Source organism: Trichosporon asahii, assembly GCF_000293215.1.
Source record: "Trichosporon asahii var. asahii CBS 2479 unplaced genomic scaffold scaffold00070, whole genome shotgun sequence".
NCBI lineage: Eukaryota > Fungi > Basidiomycota > Tremellomycetes > Trichosporonales > Trichosporonaceae > Trichosporon > Trichosporon asahii.
This window is the reverse complement of record NW_014040855.1, coordinates 2,572,908-2,594,035: the sequence shown is the minus strand read 5'-3', so window position 1 is coordinate 2,594,035 and position 21,128 is coordinate 2,572,908. Positions and strand designations below refer to the sequence as shown.

Sequence of the window (21,128 nt, the reverse complement as noted above, 5' to 3'; positions counted from 1 at the left end):
GTGGCCATGTGGAGACTCCGCAAACAGAAAATGGCTCCCTTGTCACATTAGAATCCGAGGTAATGCCTCATCAGTCCGCCATAATCGATAATCCCTCAATTAGCTTCGTACGATGATCCGAAATGCACGCCGTTCAGGAACGTCCGTCGCGCCATTCCGATAAGCTCTGCGACGGGGTGGTGCGGGAAGGACAGCTACTCGTCCTCGAACGCCGTAAGCAGGAACCGCCGCTCATCCCTCTTGCACTCTTCTCTTCCTCTCACCTCACAACTCATCAACATACGACATCATGGATCACGGAGGCGGCCACGGTGGACACGGCGGTCACAGCGGGGGTGACATGCCCATGTGCTCAGTAGGTCTTCCTCGGTGGCGATGTTCCGCCATCAGCCGCTGCGCAATGTCTGACGGCAGATGAACATGCTTTGGAACTCGCAGGTCGCGAACACCTGCGTCGTCTTCCGCAGCTGGCACATCTATACCTGGGTTGGAATGCTTATTTCATGGTGTGTAGAGATGCCCCCGAGCTTTGTATCTGACGTCCAGCGTTGCCATCGTCGGCATCACGATCGGTTATGCCAGCCTTCTCGCCCGTATGAAGAACTACGAGCGTCGCCTGATCAAGACCCTTGCGGCCAACCCGCATCCTGCGGCGTACTCGTCTATCCAGGAGACGGCGGGCGGCGCGCCCGTCAAGGAGGAAGTGTGAGTGGCTTAGACATTCTCAGTTGGAAGCCAATCTGACAGCAGCATCCGTCTTCCCTCCTCTGTCCGCATCATCCGCGCGGGATACTGCGCCATCACAGTGGCCATTTCGTACTTCGTGAGTTCTCTCGTTCCTCCAGTACTAACGACAGCTCATGCTCGTGGCCATGACCTACAACGTCTACCTGTGCTCCGCCATCGTCGTCGGCGCCTTCCTCGGCCACTACATCTATGAGGGCGAGCTGGACCTGACGTGAGTCTAACTCTCCCGGCAATTGAGCTGACCTCAGCACTGTCGTTCCCAGTGCCCCCACTCTCGCGTGTCACTAGACCGAGCGATCTGTAGCAGAATATGTATAACCTCAACTGTTGACTCTGAAACGTGTATATGGCGTTACTCGGGGCCTAGTGCACTAGTGGAGCAGCCTAGAAAACATGTGCACGTTGCATGCGCCTGTTGATTGCCTCGGATGAAGGCTGCCTTCTGCAATCTTCATACCGTCATCGGCCCCGACTCCGAAAGGTCATCGCCGCCGGGCAGGCCGTGGCCAGTGCCGGAGCCGTACCTGACATTGGCTTTTGCCGATCTCTCAACGTCATAACGGAGCTGAGCAGGGGCTGGGCCATGCGGCGATCGATCGATAACTTTTCTCCCTCATTCACTCTCTCCACAACAACCGCACACGCCGCGCTCGTCGTCTCCAAGTACATGCTCACCACGATGTTTGCCCGGCCACGGGCAGGCATCCACGTCTCGCTGCGACCGCTCCACACAACAGCCCGCATCGGCTACCCACGGTCACCTCCACCTTCGAGCTGTCCTCTGACGAAAGGCGGATCGTCTTCCTCGTCTTCCTCGTCGGATCAGAAGTCCGCCAAAAAGCAAAAGCGTCACAAATGGGGCGAACGTCTCGGCGTTCTCTTCGCTGTCGGCGTCGTCGTGTACATTGCGGACCGCGAGCTGAATGCCTCAGCGCTGACGAGGAGTCTCAGGACGGGATACATTGGGTAAGCTCTCAAGTGGTCACGCGAGCTAACATCAGCGTGTTGTGCACACTAGACTGTGAGGTTACGAAAGTCTCGAAGACACTAACCATCAGACAAACTCAACTTCTCTCCCTCAAAGGCGGACGAGATCGAGTCGCTGCACGAACGAGTGGCAAACCGCCTGCGATGGGTCGTTGACACGAATCAGGGCTTGTATCTGAAGCTGGGGCAGGCTATCGGTAAGCTGCATTGCGAGTATCTCAGCTGACATCAGGTCTTCAAGCGGGCCTTCTACCGAAGCCTTACCGAGCAGCGTTCTCGCATGTCTTCGACAATGCCCCGTCGGTTCCTTACGAGGAAGTTTGCAAAGTGTTCAAGGAGGATCTCGGCCTTCTGCCTACAGACATGTTCGAGCACTTCTCTCCAGAGGCGCTCGCGTCAGCAAGTATTGCGCAAGTGCACAAGGCTACTCTGAAGACTGAGCACGGCAATCCAGACCAGGTCGTTGCCGTGAAGGTCCAGAAGCCTGCCATATCGAAACAGATGGGATGGGACCTCTTCAGCTACAAGTGAGCTGAGCTCCTCCTGCCCTTCCGCTGACTTCAGAACATTGATGTGGTTAGCTCAGAGAGCTTTCGATCTGCCCAGTAAGCTTTCCAGTTCGCTTTGCAGCTGACGTCAGTGTACTTTGTCGCAGAGTATGTGGCTTCGCAGATGAAACTGGAGACCTCTTTCTCTCATGAGGCAGCCAACGCTCGAAAGTGCGCAGAGCTTCTGGCTCGGACACCAGAACTAAAGGACGATATCTACGTCCCCAAGGTGTATGGTAGGCAGGAGGGATATCCGGAAAGTGACCGCATCTTGGTTATGGAATGGGTCGACGGCTGCCGGTAAGCTGCGAGGTGCGCCAAAGTTAGCTAACCCCTAGGCTCACGGATAAAAAGCAACTCGAGGCATGGGGTCTTAATCTTCGCGAGGTCATGGACCTCGCCATTGCCCTGAACGGTGCCATGACATTCTCGTGGGGATTCATCCACTGTGACCCGCATCCTGGTAACATCCTGGTCCGGCCGCACCCCTGGAAGAAGGGAAAGCCGCAGCTGGTGAGCTTCAGGTGTGTCTCCCGTAGCTAACGGCAGATCGTTCTCGACCACGGCCTGTACATCACTGAAGGAGAGAAGTTCCGGGAAGACTACTCGACGCTCTGGCGTTCCCTCTTCGTTCAGGACGTGCCGAAGGTCGAAGCCATCGCGAAGAAGTGGGGCATCGGGTTGGATCCCAACATGTGAGTCACGGAGGCACACGGAGACTGACAAGACAGGTTTGCTTCTGCTGTTCTCTTGCGTCCTGCCCAGATTCAAAAAGTGGACAAGGTCGAACAGACCGAGAAGTCGGCATACGAGCTTCAGGTGGCTGCGAAGGCACAGCTGAAAGCTCTGCTGGAGAGCGAGCAGCTTATACCCCGCGTGAGTCGGTGCCCGGGACCGCCGTGAAACTGACGGACAGGAGCTCATCTTCATCGGTCGATGCCAGCGCATGCTTCAAGCCAACAACCAAGTAAGCTCTCCTCATCTTCCCCAGCTGATCATCAGACTCTAGGTTCGCCTTCTTCCCGTGTAAACATCACTGCTCAGGTACGTGGCAGCGGATCGACGCAAGTGAGCAACGCTAACTTTTCAGTGGGCCGCGAGGGGATACGCGAACGGGCTATCGGGCTCTCGGTCTCTGAGTAACGTTGGCCTACGCCCTTGGCTGCACGATAGGTGGGAGATGGCCAAGTTCCAAGTGACAATGTGGGTCATCGACCTTGCCTTCATATGGTCGAAGGTTGTGTCTTGGTTCCGCCCGCAGGGACCTGACTGGGAGGGCCGGCTGCAGAAGCAGATGGAGCAGCTGGCGAAGAACGAGTTCGGACTCGAGATCGACGACAGCGCGTTCCTCGGGTAGTCATGCCCTTCTTAGACTAGAATCATAAACAGTTAAACATAGGTTAATGAGATTGTAGACTGTGTACGTGTATCTTGCGCCGCTCCTTGGCTCCTCTCACGTGTGTTGCCCGGGGAATGCGGTGTCGCGGCGGTGATCGGTGACGGACGCGGAGGAATGAGGACACACCCCGAAAGCACTCGCATGCATCTTGACGGAGTTATGTAAGCCCTGCACGTACACGTCGGGACGCGCGCGCTCGAAGAAGGTTGCACCACAGGCCGATAAATTCTTATCACCCCTTATCTCCCCTGGATTGTGTGCTAGTCCTGCCCAGCCGCTAAGTCTTCACCCACTGCGCACCCACTCTGGCGTGCTGCCGGCGGCGTCTGTGGCTCCAGCCATGCATTTGTTTGTGTCACCCGTGGTCCCTAGTGCATTTCTCTTTCTCTCTTTCACTCATCGCTTGCCCACAATACTTAACTAGCTCGCTGGCAACGTTCACCCGGCTTCCCACCGTCAGTGGCAAAATGGCAACCTACACCGTAACTGAGGACGAACTGTGAGTGAATTTTTGGTTTATCCGTTGTTGACACGCTAGGTGGCTCGACTCCTTGTGCTTCCCGCACATCCTCGACCGGATCGTGGAACTGGCACCGCCAGCTGCGCTGCTGGCGCTGCGAGGTGTCAGTCGCTCATTGCGTTCGCAGGCGGACGCTCGTCTGGGCACCCACATCGTCGCCGACTTCAGCTCCGAGTCTGGTCCGGTGCAATGGGCACTCCGCTCGCAGCTTGGCGGCAAGCTGCCGGTCAAGCTGACCTACCACGATCTCTCGATCCCCTACCTTCCGTCAGCGGTCGAGCGCGGGCTTCGTTCTCCGCAGACCCCTACCGTGCGCCTTGTCAACATCGACGCCGATGGTAATGTCGTGCCGCTGCACGATGGACTGGCGCAGCCGCAACCAGAGTACACCAGCCGGCACTTCGCTCTCACCGACGCGGGCGGTTTGAAGCCTCCTGAGGTTCTTTCTCTCCGTCTGCATGCCTACGGTGACACGAGGATCAACGTCACTTTCCCCCCGCCCTTCGCGGAGACTCCACGAACGCTTCGCGCCCACTGTGGCTCTTTGGCCGGGGACGGCCGCGTTGTTGTCCCGAACTGGACTGGTCACCAGGAGTGGCCGCACCTCCCCGGGTTCCCTGGCGTCGACCGTGTCGTCCTCTTCTCTGAGATCGGCAGGCGAACGCAATGGGGCGTTGCGCTGCCGTACACTGCCGCCGTGGACGAGACGGGTACCCGTGTGGCCACGACCCGCGTTGCGCCGCCGGGCGGCATCCTCAAGGTCGTCAACACGATCCGCCTCCTGAGCGACGCAGACGGTAACGCGAGGACGTTCGACAACTGCGCTCTTGTCCGGAACGTTGACCCGGGGGCGCGGTACGAGTACGTCTTCATCTTCGACCCTGCGGAACCGACCCTGGCGGCGCTCAAGGAGACGGTGCACCACGAGCTTGGTGTGCTGAGCTGCGTGCTCGTAAGTCTGGACTGGAACGTCGCCCGGAACCCCGTCACGTTTGTCGGTGTGGACGCTATCGACCCGCGTCTGCTCGGTCTGCCTCGGCAATCATGCCGTCATGAGGTCGAGGAGGCGGTCCGTGCTAATGTTGAGAGGCGAAGCCACAAGCAGGTCCACATTGCCCAAATGCTGCATGCCGACCCCGAGGGACTGCACGGCTTCGCTCAGAGGATACGCTTCCTCAGCCACCGCGAATACAAGGTTGAGGTTGGGGAGGAGAACTATGACCTCGAAGCTAGGTGGGACGTGCCCGTGCAGATGCTGTAATGTCTCAATGCTAGATTGTACATTTGATAGAATGCTATGTCTGTTGTTACAAAACCTATTGCCCGAACATCCCATGAACCCGGCTCCTTCTCTATGCCTTCTATTACTCTACTCCTTCGATGTTTGTGTCGTTCACGAAGCAAGAGCTCACGGCTCACAGCTCGTCTAATTAGACCCCGCAAGCGCCGAGGCAGCCTTACTCTTCGCCCTAAGCCTGTGTCCGAAGAGGAAGAGCATTATAGGCGCAGCAGCGAGCACCATGGCAATGCTAGCGACCACAGTCGAGGCGATGGGGTACCCGAGGTTGTGGTAGAACTGTTTCGAGAACAGCGGGAAAGTGGCGGCAAACATGTTTCTAGCGAAGCTCTGCGCAGCGTTGGCAGAGGAGCTGTACGTCTCGTACGCGTCCGCAAAGTAATTGAACACCGAGAGGTACATGCAGTACACTCCCCAGAAGCTCAGCGTGAGGAAGATCGCGGGCACGATCCAGTGCACCTGCGGCCTTCCAGTCCAAGCATACACGAACATGCCGAGGGGGAAGAGGAGTCCGCCCGTGCACGCCCAATACAGCCTCGCTTCCGGCGCCGCCTTGCCGGGGCCCGGGATACCGTCCGCGTTCTGCTTTTCCGTCGCTCGCAACGTCGCCCGGCGGTACAGATACTCCTGGTGGTAGTTTGAGATGAAGCCGATGAGGCCGCCAATCGCCATTGTGACCTGCATCACGCCCGTCATGCCCCAGGACCAGCCGTACTGGGAGAACACGAGGAGTGTGCTCGAGGTACCGAGGAAGACGACGCCCCACGCGAAGCCGATCCAAAGACTGATGGCGGTCACGATGGGCTCGGTGAAGAGGTATGCGAGGGGTCGGACAGCGGACGTCTTCAGCATCGCCTTGAAGGATTGACGGGATAGCTGAGCCGCACATAGGTGCAGACGGCCGGTCTCTTTCGTAAGCTTGGCCGCCCGGCGGGCTAGGAGGACGTCACCACGCGTTTCCTTTAGGAAGAGGAGGACGGTGATGGCGCTGAGACCGGCGGCAATGCCCTGAATCTGACTGTCAGCAACGATCCTCGGATGGGACACAAGCTCAAGTACTCACGCCGTAGACCCATTGCACGCCCCAGTGCTCCGAAACGAAGCCAAACGGCACAGTCCCCAGTGCAGAACCGATGAAGATCCCAAATGCCATCAGGTTCATCCACATGCCTCGCTCCTTGGCCGAGTAGAGGTCCGCAATGCTTCCTCCAACCATCGAGTTGGCCACGCTGCTCGCCATGCCCTGGAACCAACGTGCCACGAGTAGTCCGGCATAGCTGTCCGACAGGCTCTGCGGGATGAAAGTAAGGGCGATGATGAGCGCGGTGACCTGGTAGATCCTCAATCGGCCGAAGAGCTCAGATAGTGGTGCCAGAACCAAAGGGGTAATGGCGATCGGGAACAGGAGCATAAACGAGGACAAGGCGAAGCCAATATTCGTGGTATGGAAGTATGGCACGGCGAAAGGCGCCATCGCACCCGTGCACGTTGCGTTGGTGGCGGTCAGACCCATGAAGACGACGAGCGTGCCGACCTGGAGCGCCTTCTTCGCCTCAGACGTATTGCGCGGGTTCTGACATCAGCCACTATTCCTCCTTGCGGGCAAAGTATGCGTACCTCCGGGTCATTCTCCTCCCAGTCAACGAGGACTACCTTCTCGTCCCCACGTCCTCGATCGACAGTAATGATCTTCTCATGCATGCCCTCGGCGTCATGACCCGTCGCATGGTTCATGACCTTGAGCATCTCGGAGAACTGCTCGCCGGTGCCCTCGCCATGCTCCGGCACGTGGAAAGGACCCTCCTTGATCTCGATCGTCTCCATGCCGAGCGGGAGGTCTTTTTCCGTTTGGCTCAGCGAGGCCTGGTCAAGCGATGGCCGCGGCGACACGGCCGTCGACTGCGAGTTGTCCGACATGCCACACGATTAGCCTCGGCCGGTCGGTCGTGTGAGGTTGGTTTGCGGATTGCAGATTGCAGATCGCAATTGTCGCTGAATAGCGCTGTCAAGTCGATCGACAGCTCGCCTGTACCGGTCGTTCGTCAATGTGGAGTATATCGACCAGTTTTGAGAGGGAGTTTAAGCAATGCGAACATCTGCATTTCTGCATGTGTCCAGGACAACAGTTGCGCTGCTTGCTCAGCTGCATGGCCCCACGCACGCTGCAGAGTTTCGGCGCGGGGTACGTCCCTGGACTCCAGACGAGCGCCGTAGCCGAGAAAGCCTCTGCCGCTCGGCCTGCGCCGAAGACCAAATGACAAGAGCCCGATATCGGATTGTGACGCCCCCTGATGAAGGCCGGGCGACTATCTCGGCAGAGTTGGGGACACACGGCGCCAAGACCGGCGCAGCCTCGGTGACTACCTTTAGTTCGCTCCGGATCTGTGGTTTACTTTGTCATCATTCCACCTGTGCTGCCTCCAAGCTATGATAGTTCCATGCTTCTGCCTCGTCGTCAGCGCTCTCGAGAGCGCAGGTTATGTAAAGACAGGGAGAGGGGCTGCAAAACTTGCTCGCAAACTCGCCCGCTCTTTATGACTCACCCGTCCCCCTCCGCCGCTCTATGATCCGATCCACGTGACAACCGGACCTGGTAACTGGTAACTGAAGGTGCATGACCCGTGCCGCGTTAAAGTCCCCTAGCCAGTACCCGTGGGCAGCGAGGAAAGCGGGGAAGGTGGGGTAGACGGCGACTGGCTGTGGGGCCGGCGGAACCGGCCGTCGCAGGTCTCGCAGGTCGGCGGTGGTTCTCTGCGCCGGATATCGTGTCACTGGAGCTCGCACTTGCGTTTCAGCTCTCCGTGCTGACTGAACAGCATAGGACAGTCACTGGCTGATGCAGACGCACAGGGAGAACGATAGGCGGGTGAGTTGCCCGGGAGGGATCCAACATGTTGCTCTCATTCTCTCATCGTCAGACATGAGTGTCAGCGTGAGTTCTCACATCTATCACATCAAATGCACATTGTCACTAGCACATGATCTATCTTTGCGGACCAGACGCCGCGGACCGAAGCGGGAAGTCTCGAGCACGGAGTGCTTAGTCACCCTTGGCTTTGTTGACAACCGATATGAGCGTATCTTGAACCGAACGATTCAGTCTCGAGAGGTCCAGCGTTTCCCCGCTCTCGTGGCCGTGTCGATGTCGTCCGTCCTTCTCCCGGTGATCCCTCCTCTCCCTTTCCCTTTCCTTCTCCCTTTCTCGCTCTCTGTCCCTCTCCCTCGAGTCTCTCGACTCCCGAGGTTCTCTCCTGCCTGCATCCGCATCCAAGCCCTTCTCCCTCTCAATCCAGACCGCCTCAGCCACGATCTCCCTCCATGAGAGCAGCAGTGGTAACCTCTCGCACAGCGTCTCCCTTATCTCCTCTCTCAATCCCAGGACCCACCACATCCGGTTGAAGTGGTCCTCGATGCTGAACCGCCCATCTCTTGCCGCCCGTCGATAAGCGTCCGCATACTCCTGCACGCCGGCCGTGTACTGCGTCAAAGCCCGGAAGGCGTGGTACGCCTCCCTCGTGTCCCTCATGTTAGGATCCAGGGAGAACTCGCCGAGGAGTGCAGAGCGGAGTATGGCGTACCCCTCCTCAGTGCCCGGGACGGTGTTCGACATGGCGTAGTGCGTGAGCCAGAATCGAGCGCGGCCTTCGAGATATGCGAACAGACTTCCGGGAGTGCGCGGCGCCGTCGAGACATAGTCGACCGTGGTCAGGAACTCTTCAACGGTGTATGAGGTGCCGCCTGAGAAGGGGCGGATTGGCACTGGCGACAGCGCATTGGCGAACGTCATGGCGCGGTGATGTTCGCGATGGTGAGGGGGAAGGTTGTGATGATGTTGATGCAATGAGAAGGGCGGCGGGTGGACTCGTGGGTTGGTCACCGCGCGGCTCTGAGCTAACGTGACGCGACTGATTTCATGGGGGCCAGTGGAATCAGATGCATGTGTCAACGGACAGAACGAAACGCCAGGAGATCTGCTGCATGCCGCTATGGACTAAGCAGACGGGCTCTCAGGAGCTCTCCGAACAGTTTCACCAGTTCCGCATCGGTTGACCCTCCAAGCCCTGCGGTATCGCCATTCGTTCGCTGGATATCCTCGGCTACTTTCGTCTCTTCTGTCGATCCAGTGGTCTCCATCTCCCAGGTGCTATCCTCGTCCCAGTCGCTCTCGCCTTGGCTGCAGGAGCATGCTTGCTGAACTTCTCTGCACTGCTGCGAAGTTCGTGGACAGAGTAGCCGTTCAGCGCGATGTACTTCACCCGCTAGCTCTCCAAAAGTCGATATGTGCATGGCCGCGAGAGCGATATCGCGCAGTTCACTCCGGAGTCCGTAAGCCCACCATGTACGGTTCAAGTAGCTCTCGACATCCTCGCCCAGATGGCCGGCCAGCGTCCTCCACTCTGTCGCATATTCTTCGACCGAGAGGTAGCCCTGAGTCAACGTGCGGAAGATGCGCTGCGGGTTGCGCTCCCTCAGCGAGAACTCGGCCAGCAGTCGTGAGCGCAGGTCTCGGTACCCGTCGTCGGTGAGGCGGAAGTGGTGGCCGCAGATCGTCTCCGTGTACCACAATAGAGCGCGGCTGGTCAATCGCCCACTGATTTGGCCGGGAAGCAGGGGAGCGTCGCTCGCGGAGAGCTGGCCTTCGAGAGCGGCAATGAAATCTTCGACGGTCGGCGCGCCGATCCCCGAGAACGTGAGGGTAGGAAAGGAAAGGCATGGCGGAACCATTGAGAGGGTGAGTGTGAGGGAGAGCTCGAAGTCATGCATGATGGTGAGCGTCCCATCATCCTCTCCGTTTAAGAAGGCCCGCATGTACTTTTGTCCGCCTTGCGTGATTAATCGAATCTGATCGGCTTATGCGGAGCGGGGAGCTAATATGGCACATCATGTGCTTCAACACATGCATGCATGGGTTCCGACTAGCACATCGCTTGATCAGTGAGAGGATTTAGCCTGGTGCGCTGTTTTCTGCTTGGCCGGTGGATTGGTGGCGGAATGCGGTATTTTCGTCGAGCACGCGACGGAACCAAGCGATCGGAACCGGTACTGCTACAACATCCTGCATCGTCACTTCACTCCTGCTAACACGTTGCATACTGCTAATCTCCTGAACAATCACAGTTGCTAGTTCCCATTCTCGCGGGGCAAGGAACGTCTCGTGCCCTCCGTGACGGGAGTAAGCTGAAACTTGAACCTCGGTGCGTACTTCCGCAGAAGCTCGCGCTCAGCAACGTGCACTGCCTGTACGAGCTCCGTGAAGGTCCGGTAGTTGGCCATGCGGTCGAGTGCAAAGTCCCTCAGCTCCGGCTGCAGTCCATGGATCCACCACACGTGGCGGAAGTAGTTGTCGATGCCCTCGTTAGCCCGAAGGGCGAGTAGGCAATACTTCTCGAAGTACTCGTTGGTCGAGTTGACACCCTGTGTGAGGCAATTGAAGACGCTCTGCGGTGTGCGGTTCTGGCGAGAGAACATGCGAGTCAACTGTTCGCGGAGAGTCAGATATGCCTCCTCATTGTGGACGCGGTTGGCCTCGGGCGGAGAGGTGCAGTGCACGTACCACAGCAATGCGCGGCCGGTGAGACGAGAGGCGATCTGACCCTCGACCTTCGCACTGCGTGTGGCTTCGAGCTGGGTCTCAAGGGCGGCTATGAACCCCTCCACTGTCGGGGCCCCAATTCCTGAAAACTCGAGCGAAGGGAAGACCATCGATAGCGCTGATGGGAGAAGCCCAGGGGGAGCAGGCAGAGTCGGGCTGTTCCTGGACATGGCGGAAGAGAGGCGGTCTGGGAATGTGCTGCAGTGAGTGCGTCTGTAGGATCCTTTAGTAGGTGAGTCAATCTTGAGACGCTTACCCAGGCTAGCTCTGTCAAAGGTGTGGGCACATTGTTCGAAGCCTCTATCAATGGACGAGGTTGGGCGTTAATCTTTTGCGACACGAATGCGCTCAGGTAGTTGCATAATTGCAGCCGCTACTTGCAGGCTACTGAGGACGCTATTGTTGAGGTCCTTAAAGTCGCAGATAATCAGTGCTGGAGCACTGGACTGTTGCAAAAACGGGCAAGCGGGGCTGCATTTTGGTGGAAGGCTGTGGCTAAGGTGGTTGAAGCCGGGGTGTCAGAGGAAAGGAAACACTCGTTCTATCCCCACTGCTGGGGACCTTCTTCATCAAGCCGTAGGATTCCTCCCTGGCCACGACCTGTGTCCTCTACATCGGGATCCAGATGCCCCTGCTTCCATCGCTATCGTTTTCGCTTCTGTTGCCGCCTGTGGGCGACTGGGCGGGGTTGAAGACACAGTCCTCGTAATCGGGATGGGGACTGGGCGGGAGAGGAGTCCTAACTTCGACCGGTTCCTCGTCGCTCACGAAGGACCAGGGAGTATACTGCGAGCACTTGCTGACCGTCGACTGGGGCTTGGTACCCTCAGGCGTCTCTTGCGAAGTCTTGGCGTCCTTCATATCAACATCTTGGGAATCGGCTGCTTCGACATTGATCCTCTCCGCGGCTCCTTCAGTTCTGCACCGCTTTGCCTCCCTCTCTCCCTCCTCCTTCTCTCTTGCCTCGATCGCCCACCTGTTACCTTGGGAGGTCACAAGATCCGGTTCACCCACATCACCGTTAAGAATCCCAAACGCCTCCTTAAGCACGCCCAGCTCCCTCTCACTGTAGAAACAGCTCAGCGTGGAGGGATGGAGCATGGCCGGTCTAGGCGTCACGTTCTCTGTCCACAGTAAGGGTGATCGGCGGCGACTTCGTCGTCGTCCATGTCCGACTCGTCGGCATAGTCGTCTGGCTCCGCGTCGCTAGCCTCTTCGCGCTCGCCGGGAAGAACAGCGGCGAAGTCAACCTCCTTTGCGCAATGGCAGAGGCAGACGTCCACATCACCATCGTCATCACGGTGACCATCGCCTTCGGTGGGCCACATCGCTTCCAGGTTCTTCTGCAAGGCAGCGACGCCGTAGTGAACGCCGTGGTGCATGCCAACGAGTTGCTGAGTGGGGACCGAGCTGCCGTAGAGTTCGTCAAAGGTGCGCTTGGCGAGGCGGGAGGACTCGCGGACTGCGGCTGGGCTGCCGACACTAGAAGAAGCGGCGTCCCGAGTGACGCTCACTGCCGCTCCCGGGGGCAAGTTGATGACCATCTTCCACCCATCTTGCGAGAGATTGAGCTCGGCATCGGGTGGTGTCTCGACACGGATTTGCTAGAAGTCAGTATAAACTCAGACGACGAGACTTACAATCACGGGCATCTTGATGTGCTCTGATGCGTGATGGGTGAATGCGGAATCACGTCGTAATCAATGCATGGGATGTCGTGGGATATATACAGAGGGTTAGAGAGGCGCTGCGTACGTCCAATCTTGCTGCTAGTGTGGTTGACTCATCGCGCGTGTGCCAAGCCAGAGCGATTCATCGAGGGGTGGTGTAAGGGTTAGATCTTGTTCCCATAAGTTCACTCGAAGTGCTAGACCAGTTGCGACAACAACCGAACGGCCGAGGCTGATAGCCATCGATAAGTTACCTGCCGTTCTTCCGCACTTTGCCCCTGCCCTTGCCGACACCCTTGGCCACAGCCTTCGGGTTCGTCACATCCTCGATGCCAAGCATGGCACAGAACGCAGTCGTCTGCGGGTTCGCGTAATGCGGCTCAGGTGTGCCTTCTCCCTCGCCAGGGGCTGTCTTCGCGAACGTCTGGACGTTCGACACTGGGCCACTCGCTTTCTCGTCGAGACCGACTCGCGCGGCAGTGATCTTGACTCGGATGTCCTTTGGCAGAGGCGGAGCATGCTGACCCTGCGGCAGGGGATGTGTCGCCTTGCAGATCGCGAGCCACTCGGGGTCAAAGCTGAGCTTGAGTGGTGTCGTCTCGTCGGGGAAGGGGATGTCGAGGACCTCAAACCAATCGTGCTTCTTCGGATGCGGCTTTGAGAGCGCGAGGAAACGTGTCGCACATCCACTGTGCTCCGGCACCTCAACCGTGCGAGAAGGAGACAGGGCATGATCCCTTAGCCAGTGCTGCGGGGCGGGGTCGTAGTCGTGATCGGGCTTGCGTTTGGTGGGTAAATACTGTCGCACCGCGGGGAACTTGACGTGCATGTGCGCAGCGAACCAGTACCGCGGTGCCGTTGCCACCATGACCCGGGAGAGAGCGGGAGCGCCAAAACAGCCTGCAGTTACATCACGCGTGAAGCGGGGCATGATGCGGAGAAGGTCGGCCTGGTCTCCAAACTCTGTGATGTCGACAGGCCAGTCGTGCGAAAGGAAGATGTCGACGGGCGGGAGCAAGCTGAGGCGCTCCTCGGTATATGACCTGAGGTGATAGATTGATCTGGCATCGGACTCGGAAAGGGGTACACGCTCGTAGTGGCCCTTGTTGAACAGGTCGGGGCGAGAGTAGATGCCGCTCGCCCCGGCAATGCGCAGCCCGTTTACGATGACACTGCCGCCGGCGCCGAGGTAGTAGATGTTGGGCGCGAGCCAGCCGCCATAGAACAGCTCGGCCATGTACGCTGATGACTCGTGGTTACCACCGATCACGATCGTGAGGGGCACCTTACGGTCGTCTTTGTAATACTCGTGAAAAGTGCCGAGTTTGCGGTGCCGTTCCGGGCTGCACGTAGCGGAGAGGTCGTGAGAATTGCGAAGGGCTTGGAAGTCGCCGCAGCAAAGGATCAGGTCGACGTTGGACTGTTCAGTGAACATCCGGTGCTGGTCGCCGTGTAGACAACCGATTACCGCCACACGCATGGTATTGTCGTTGTCTCGGATCGAGTGGGTCGTGAGCAAGAAGTCGAGGAGGTGGAAAGACTGCTGGAGGGGTAGGAGAAAGGGGAGGCCAGATGAGTGAATGGGGAGGGCAGAGAGGCGGGAGGGAAGTCTGTTAGAAGATGAGTAGTTGCAGCGTCAGTGCACTCCAACGTTTATACCATTGTCCACTGTCTTCCGTCGAGCGGCGAATGCATCAACCAGCACAGCCTGCGCACCAAAGTTGCAACGCTGAGTCGTCCTGGGTGAGGTTCGAGTCAACGATTGGTCCGGATCCGAGATACGGCCAGAGGGTGTCGATCACCGCGATTGCAGAGGCGGCGATCTCGATCGAGACCGCGATCGAACACTGCGTGAGGTCTGTCCATTGTGCGAGGTTGGGTGGCAAGAGTGGGAGAAGACAAACGCGTACCAACCTCAGCAGATGAGCGTGGAGGCGGAGTCGAGTTAGAGTTTGGACGGGTTACGTAAGGGTGCATCTCAGTTGCTGTTCCTGTACCAGTTGCGCGATTTTGTGCTCTCCTGACATGCTATATAGCGAGGGCCGAAAGTGCTCCAGCAGGGCAATGTGGGACGCTTAGATCACTCATTGCTTGTGGAGAGAATGCCGCTGGTTGAGTCAGCTCTCGTGCGGAGGGATGGCGGCCACAAGGCCGCTGACCGCCATGCACATGTGCACATCGCCTTCACCGCCCTTGCGAGTTTCAAGGTCTCCCACGGACACTCCGATGCCCCAAGCTTCGATTGATGTTCACATGCTCGATTCCATCTTTTTGGCGTCTGAGGTCGACCTCGCTAGATCCACGGTCTCCCACGGGTCCCCAGCGTTACCAACTGCGCCCCATACTAGAGAAAGGACATTGTATGACTCCCTCTGGATAAATGCAATGATTCTTTGAGATTTGAGCACGCGGCACCTGCACACGCTCCAGAGGTAAGAGAAGCTGATCTCACTGGTACGTGCATGACACCTGATTGCGGCATACGGTCGTCCCCGAAGATACCAATCGACCTGATGCAAATCTCCGAGGTATGCGGGTATCCAAGCCGGTAATCAGATGACAAAGGGCCGTCACCTTCCTTATGCCCCGTCATATCCCCCAGCATGTGAGCAGGTACCACCGAACGCAGGACCTTCACACCACTCTGCAGCAGGAAGAGACGGAGAACATGAGGCCGGAATTTCAGGTTCGGTGCTCCGGTAATCAATCGAAGCGACACCCTGAGTCGACAATGTTCCTCCACCCTGCGAAGCCGCGTAGCCCTCCGTCATGTTCCTCGTAGTCGTCACTCGCGTCGTGACGGTGTGACGCACCAGCACCTGACCTACATGCACATGTGTGCGCCGCTGGTCATCGTGCGATCACCCGCGATACGGTGCGGGCTGCATGCTTCGCTGTGCTGCGTTGCCTGCGAGCCGTTGAGAGAATCTGGTTGCGAAGGGAGATCGCTGGGAACCGAAGCGATCGCTGGGGAAGACGTCGGCAGCGTCGTGGACCAGCCATCTGGTGGGGGTTGATCGCCGCCCCTCCGGCACAGCCTGCGCGCCATTGTACGCCGTGTGAGTCTCTGAGACATTCGCCGCTAGCTCAGATCCAGACGTCGGGGTACATAACGCTCCCTCCTGGACCGATGCAACTTTTTTCTCTTCGTCACTTCAACATTGTTCACGACCCCGCGACCTACGACCGACACCACAACTACGACCAGATAACGACTACGACATGTTCATCAAGACGCTTGCCCTCATCGCTGCTGCCGCCGCTGCTCTTGCTGCACCCATTCCCTCCCACGGCGAGGGATCTTGGACCGTCCACCCGGCCGGCTCAGAGGGCGCCGATGCCTACTGCCTGTCCGTCGACGGCGAGCCCGGTGACGGCTCCTCTGTCGTTCTGTAAGTCCCCCCATTTACAAATCCCTTTGCTCCCCTCCTTATAGCTAACCCCAGACACAACTGCGACAAATCCCAGTCGCAAGGCTGGCACCTGATGTCCAACCAGCGCGGTCTGCAGGCGTACTCGACGTGGCGCTTCCAGTTCGGCAACTCCCGCTGGTGTCTCACGGGCACCGAGGACGGCTCGCTCAAGCTGACCTACTGCATGGACTCGGAGATGATGCGCTTCAACTCGGACCACGGGCTTTGGCGCATAAAGGGCTCCAAGAGCTGCTGGGACCTGCCCGAGGGGCTCGGGGATGGCAAGACTGTCAAGCTCGCCGAGTGCGCGGATGGCAAGGCGGAGCAAATGTGGGTCCTCCAGGCTGCTGAGGAGAGCCAAATGCACCCTTTCGAGTAGGCCAGATTGTAGCACGAGGAAAAGTGATATATGGACACTAGAAGTAGTGTGAAATGCATAGCAGTACAAGTTGTGGGGGATGTAACGCCGTCATGTGCGCGGCCTGCGTGAACTTAAGCTCGATCGTTCGACCGGCAAAACCGGCCCGACTCCACAGATTGCGATAACGACACGTGCTTATCAAGACGCTACCCCAGTCAAGTTCAGTTCCGTTCGGACCGTGAACGATGTTAGTTATGCAACAAGCCGATGCATGCAGGCTCTGCAGCAAGCATGCAAAGCAGTTCGGAACTCTCAAGTGCATAAGGTACATGGAGGAAAACGGCCCCGTGCTGCGGAGTGCAACTTTTCCTTGCATTGTGAATCACTCGCCACCCAGTCTATTGAGCAGATCGACCAGCCATCGGCTATGATCGAAACGTCGGGCCAACTTCTCATTGGTTCTCATACTCATTACAACGTCGCTACAACCTGATAAGAAGGATATCATACGATACAACTATGCTTCACAACGACGGCTCCTTGCCTACCCCTCCACTTCAGAAGAGAGTGTTGGCATTGGGGAAGAAGCGGTCATGCAGCCTCCTCCCCTCGCTTCTATTCACGAAGCGCACCTCCTCGCTCGTCTCAATCTCCCACTCGCCCTCCCCAATCGCTCGCCTATACTCTTCAACAGTGAGTGTTTTGAACCGGAACTTCTTTGACTCGAGGAGACTTCTGTCAGGAGCCGCCAGCCCTGCCTGCGTGCGGAATCGCTTGAGCCCGTCCCACTCGGCTTTGCGTTCCTTCTCCCACTCCTCCTTCAGGATGGAGCGCAGGCCGTCCTGCAGGCTCTTCCCGCGAAGCTCGTGCGCGTGCAATCCCATTGCGCCGGGAGAGAGTGTCTCGAGTCCAACTACTAACACGGAGGGCATGAAACTCTTGGTGGCCGCGGACAGAATGTGGAACGTCTCGCCCATGTTGCCTTCAAGCGCGGCGCGAAGACTGCCCTTGACCTTGTCCGGAGGCGTGATTGGCGTCTCCCACTTCTTGATGATAACGACAATGTAGCTAGCCCAGCAAAAGGGGCTCAGCTCGTACCGACGAGGTGCTGTCGCCACCCTGGTGGGGGCTGTCTTGTTGATAACGACCGTGCTGGAAAAGAAGAGCGAGTGGCGGAGGAAAGTGAGTGGGTCGGGGCTGATCTTAAAGTCGGCCGAGAAGTACACCGCCCTCTCTGATTTTGGCAAGCCTAGATTTTCATGAAGGTAGTTCGGGGCACCTTTGACCACCCTCAGGATCTTGAGCTCTTTCAAGTCCCAGGCCAGGAGCAACAGTGAAAGCTCCTTCAAGTCTCCCGTTGCATCGATATCGAGGACGCTGGCCGTGCCGGCCCACGGGAAACGGTCCCGAACCGCGAGGCCGAAGTTGTTCAGATCGATCGTTGCAATACGATGGCCTAGCAAGCCCGAGTGGATTTCAATGGGCAGCTTGTTGCCACGCAGAATGAGGTGGAAGGCGATGCGCTGATCGGCCAGTGTGCGGAAGGATTTGCTCACACGGCGCAGCACGAGGAGGGAAGAGAGGGAGGATTGGGCGAAGATGACATCGATGATGTGTGGATAGCAAGCGGCATCAAGAAGCCTGTTGTTAGTTGCGCCCTTCAAGTGAACTCACACATCGGCCGGGATGGGCTGCGCAGCGGTGATCGGTGGCGTGAGAGTGGAGGTGGACGCCGATGAGTGAGGGGTAACGAACGACGTAGACGTGAGAAGGGAGAGCGGGACCTGAGGGAGTGGATGCAGCGACATGAGAATGGTGGTGTCAATGCTGAGTGAAAGGGTGGGCGAAGACAAGATGGAAGATCGTGACAAGGGGGGAAATATGATTTCGGGCGCAAGTGGTCGACAGCGGGGAGGGGAGCGAAGCTAGTCCATCGCCTAGCCTGCGCAGCGGGTGGGTTGGGCGCTCACACAGACCAGTAGCGCACGTGATATCGGCTATTGTGGTTCACGCATGCCATTGTCTGCAACAATAGCGCTCCCGAGGCCGAATGATGCATCGCAACCCAGTCCTACGCAGTGCAACTGTGCACCATTCTTGCGACTTCTGCCCCAAGATTCGAATATCGGCCCAAACCGAAGGGTTCCGTCAGATGGGCGATTCCGTGCCTGACACGCGATTATCTTCCCTTTCGCCCCAGGATTATCCCATGTCTTCCAACCAGTCGCGCTCGACTTCTGTGCCAATCGCGCACCCCTCCAATGCACAGGACGGCAACAAAAACCGGCACCAACTGGGATTTGAACCCAGGACCACTTCCATTGGATGTTTCATCCGGATCGTAAAGAACCCGAAGGAAGTATGATAGCGACTACACCATTGATGCCCCGCGTGTTTTCACGCTCTGTGTGCGACTCCCCTGCTCAAGAGGGTTCCAATGATGCAAGAATCGTGCGATTCTATGCAGCCGTTGGGTAGAAAACTCGAGGAATAGTGTGGACAGCTGATGTGAGCATAAACCAGTGCCACAGAGTTGCGCCCCTGCTGCGGCACGACGAAAACCGAGGCGATCAGTCGGCCGCTACCGAACCACCTCCACCTCATAGTTCCAGGCCACAGTTGCGCGGCACATCTGCTCGTGAAGGGCATGGTCACTGCATATGCTACATATCGTCTACTTTACAGATTGAAGTTCTCGAGCAGGCGCCGTCTAACATCAGGAGGCAGGGGAGAGAGGAACATGTTTCGTGCCGGCTTGCGGGAGCTGGGCTCGCCATCGATGGAGTGACGGCGACGAGGAGGGGGCCGATCGACGACCGGCTTGCGAAGAGACCAGTAGTTCCTGCGGACCGAGAGGACGGGGGACGTTTCGATCTCGTAGTCGGACAAGTTACGGGTGGCTCGCCACTCTTCAAGCGTCTTGAAGGCGATCTGGAGAGGAGGACGATGTTTGCGCATCGCCTTGCGGATCAAGAGGTAGGAGTTGACAGTACTGTTCTCGTCCTCATCGGTGCCGTCGCTTTCACTGTCCCTGTTGCTGTCCTCTTCCTCGGAGGCGCCATAACCCATCAATTCGTCCCACTCCTTCTGGAGCAGGTCGCAGAGGACCTGTTGCAAGGTCTTTCCGTCCAGATCCTCCTCCTTCAGTCCCACTGAGCTCGGCGAAAGAGTCTCCATGCCCACAATTGTGACCGGGTCACCATCAAGATCCCTGCCAATCGTCAGCTTAGGCACTCTGCTTCGGACGTTCTGCTTGATAATCTTGAATACGTGTCCAAGGTTGCCCTGGAACGCCAACTCGATGTCGCCTGCCACCGCTTCGGGGCCGGTGACCGGCTCTCTCCATCCATGCAGGATCACCACCAGGGGATAAGATCTAAAGCAGGGAGTGATAAGCGAGTGATGTTCGAAGGGGCTCTCGGGCACATAAGCGGCGGGCTGATCTTGGTGCAGGATGACAGAGCCCCCGCTCCTACCGGGCTTGCCGATGAAGCGCTCAGAGTAGATCAAGCGGTCCATAGTCTTGTGGTTGTCTTCCTCAAAGTGACCGGTGACTGTGTAGGAGCGGAGGAAGACGACTCGCTTAGGCTGCTTGTTGAGCTTGGAATACTTGTCGAACACAGGGGGACCGTCGACATAGCGAATCGTCTCGTAGCTTTCGTCGACCTTCCAGGCGCTGAGGAGACGGCAGACCTCTTTGTGACAAGATGTTGCGCCGATGTCGATAACACGCACGAACTTGGCCCAAGAAGGCTGGATCTCTTTAGCCCGGGCCATGTTCTCCTCTGTGACGGTCATAAGGCGCTCGCCAACCAGACCAGCATGGACCTCGAACGGGGTGGAATCGCCCTTAACAACGAGATGGTAGGCGATGCGGCGGTCGGCCTTTTCGCGCCATACCTTGTTGGCACACCGCATGACGAGAAGGGAGGCGAGGGGCGCATGGTCGAAGATGGTGTCGACGATGTGCGGGTAGTAGAGGCTGCTGATAATCCTGGGCATGTCAGTGATGGTCTTGAAAACGATGCCTACCGAGGCTTGCGCATGGTGAAGGGAGGATGCAGTGAATGGAAGAGAGTGAGGAAGGAAGATCGTGGGGGGAGATGAGTCAAGTTGACGTGTTGACGCTCATGTGTGGCGAGGGCGCACCAGCCGTAGTTGCCTCCGCTTGGCACCATGGGGATCGACGATTGTCCACACGATGCTTTGAATAAGCAAGACATGGGGTGCTATGTATGTACATTGTCCCTCAACTATGCATTGTCAGAACAAGAGGGGTGAGCATGACTTCAAGAAGGAATACGTCGAGCGGGAGCACTGAACGAGGGAAGACGGAAGCTGCGTTGACTCTTCTGAGGCCTATCGATTTGCCCCTACTGTGCCCATAACAATGTTGCAGTGAGTTTGGGGTTTCTGGCACAGAGCAACGAGAGTACCAAGCAATCTCACAGCATCATGTTATCAAGTGAGTGCCTCGAGGTGGTGAGGCGCACGTACGGATGGCTTGTAGTGTGTGGTGGAAGCGGGGAGATAGCAGGTGCTCTTGAGTTGACGAGGATACATGGTGCCGCCCCGGCCCATGGCCATCCTGTG

At 57.8% G+C, this 21,128-nt stretch overlaps 10 protein-coding genes and 1 non-coding gene across 11 annotated transcripts; 3 read left to right on the top strand and 8 right to left on the bottom strand.

The window, feature by feature from the left end:
* Positions 1 to 289: 289 nt before the first annotated feature.
* On the top strand, positions 290 to 3,639 carry A1Q1_04849 (uncharacterized protein; the record flags this gene model as incomplete). The annotated part of the gene is made up of 13 exons (XM_014323087.1): positions 290 to 355; positions 515 to 705; positions 751 to 823; positions 1,229 to 1,713; positions 1,806 to 1,885; positions 1,937 to 2,261; positions 2,321 to 2,339; positions 2,407 to 2,582; positions 2,621 to 2,806; positions 2,866 to 2,977; positions 3,048 to 3,158; positions 3,255 to 3,326; positions 3,373 to 3,639. 13 exons carry the CDS (start codon positions 290 to 292, stop codon positions 3,637 to 3,639), a joined length of 2,163 nt encoding a protein of 720 aa, XP_014178562.1.
* A 509-nt stretch (positions 3,640 to 4,148) lies between these two features.
* A1Q1_04848 (uncharacterized protein) lies at positions 4,149 to 5,462 on the top strand (the record flags this gene model as incomplete). The annotated part of the gene is made up of 2 exons (XM_014323086.1): positions 4,149 to 4,180; positions 4,220 to 5,462. 2 exons carry the CDS (start codon positions 4,149 to 4,151, stop codon positions 5,460 to 5,462), a joined length of 1,275 nt encoding a protein of 424 aa, XP_014178561.1.
* Positions 5,463 to 5,627: 165 nt separating this feature from the next.
* Positions 5,628 to 7,415, bottom strand: A1Q1_04847 (MSF transporter; the record flags this gene model as incomplete). The annotated part of the gene is made up of 3 exons (XM_014323085.1): positions 5,628 to 6,506; positions 6,562 to 7,071; positions 7,116 to 7,415. The coding sequence occupies 3 exons, from the start codon at positions 7,413 to 7,415 to the stop codon at positions 5,628 to 5,630; spliced, it is 1,689 nt and encodes a 562-aa protein (XP_014178560.1).
* A 1,123-nt stretch (positions 7,416 to 8,538) lies between these two features.
* On the bottom strand, positions 8,539 to 9,285 carry A1Q1_04846 (uncharacterized protein; the record flags this gene model as incomplete). The annotated part of the gene is made up of 1 exon (XM_014323084.1): positions 8,539 to 9,285. One exon carries the CDS (start codon positions 9,283 to 9,285, stop codon positions 8,539 to 8,541), a length of 747 nt encoding a protein of 248 aa, XP_014178559.1.
* Positions 9,286 to 9,482: 197 nt separating this feature from the next.
* On the bottom strand, positions 9,483 to 10,223 carry A1Q1_04845 (uncharacterized protein; the record flags this gene model as incomplete). The annotated part of the gene is made up of 1 exon (XM_014323083.1): positions 9,483 to 10,223. The coding sequence occupies one exon, from the start codon at positions 10,221 to 10,223 to the stop codon at positions 9,483 to 9,485; it is 741 nt and encodes a 246-aa protein (XP_014178558.1).
* A 396-nt stretch (positions 10,224 to 10,619) lies between these two features.
* On the bottom strand, positions 10,620 to 11,261 carry A1Q1_04844 (uncharacterized protein; the record flags this gene model as incomplete). Its single annotated transcript, XM_014323082.1, has 1 exon — positions 10,620 to 11,261. The coding sequence occupies one exon, from the start codon at positions 11,259 to 11,261 to the stop codon at positions 10,620 to 10,622; it is 642 nt and encodes a 213-aa protein (XP_014178557.1).
* A 439-nt stretch (positions 11,262 to 11,700) lies between these two features.
* On the bottom strand, positions 11,701 to 12,743 carry A1Q1_04843 (uncharacterized protein; the record flags this gene model as incomplete). The annotated part of the gene is made up of 3 exons (XM_014323081.1): positions 11,701 to 12,157; positions 12,211 to 12,680; positions 12,732 to 12,743. The coding sequence occupies 3 exons, from the start codon at positions 12,741 to 12,743 to the stop codon at positions 11,701 to 11,703; spliced, it is 939 nt and encodes a 312-aa protein (XP_014178556.1).
* Positions 12,744 to 13,011: 268 nt separating this feature from the next.
* Positions 13,012 to 14,241, bottom strand: A1Q1_04842 (uncharacterized protein; the record flags this gene model as incomplete). Its single annotated transcript, XM_014323080.1, has 1 exon — positions 13,012 to 14,241. The coding sequence occupies one exon, from the start codon at positions 14,239 to 14,241 to the stop codon at positions 13,012 to 13,014; it is 1,230 nt and encodes a 409-aa protein (XP_014178555.1).
* A 1,742-nt stretch (positions 14,242 to 15,983) lies between these two features.
* On the top strand, positions 15,984 to 16,553 carry A1Q1_04841 (uncharacterized protein; the record flags this gene model as incomplete). The annotated part of the gene is made up of 2 exons (XM_014323079.1): positions 15,984 to 16,153; positions 16,208 to 16,553. 2 exons carry the CDS (start codon positions 15,984 to 15,986, stop codon positions 16,551 to 16,553), a joined length of 516 nt encoding a protein of 171 aa, XP_014178554.1.
* A 539-nt stretch (positions 16,554 to 17,092) lies between these two features.
* Positions 17,093 to 20,713, bottom strand: A1Q1_04840 (uncharacterized protein; the record flags this gene model as incomplete). Its single annotated transcript, XM_014323078.1, has 3 exons — positions 17,093 to 18,176; positions 19,219 to 20,520; positions 20,568 to 20,713. The coding sequence occupies 3 exons, from the start codon at positions 20,711 to 20,713 to the stop codon at positions 17,093 to 17,095; spliced, it is 2,532 nt and encodes an 843-aa protein (XP_014178553.1).
* On the bottom strand, positions 18,821 to 18,921 carry A1Q1_t500. Its single transcript has one exon. It is a non-coding gene; the product is annotated as a tRNA-Pro (tRNA).
* Positions 20,714 to 21,128: the final 415 nt, after the last annotated feature.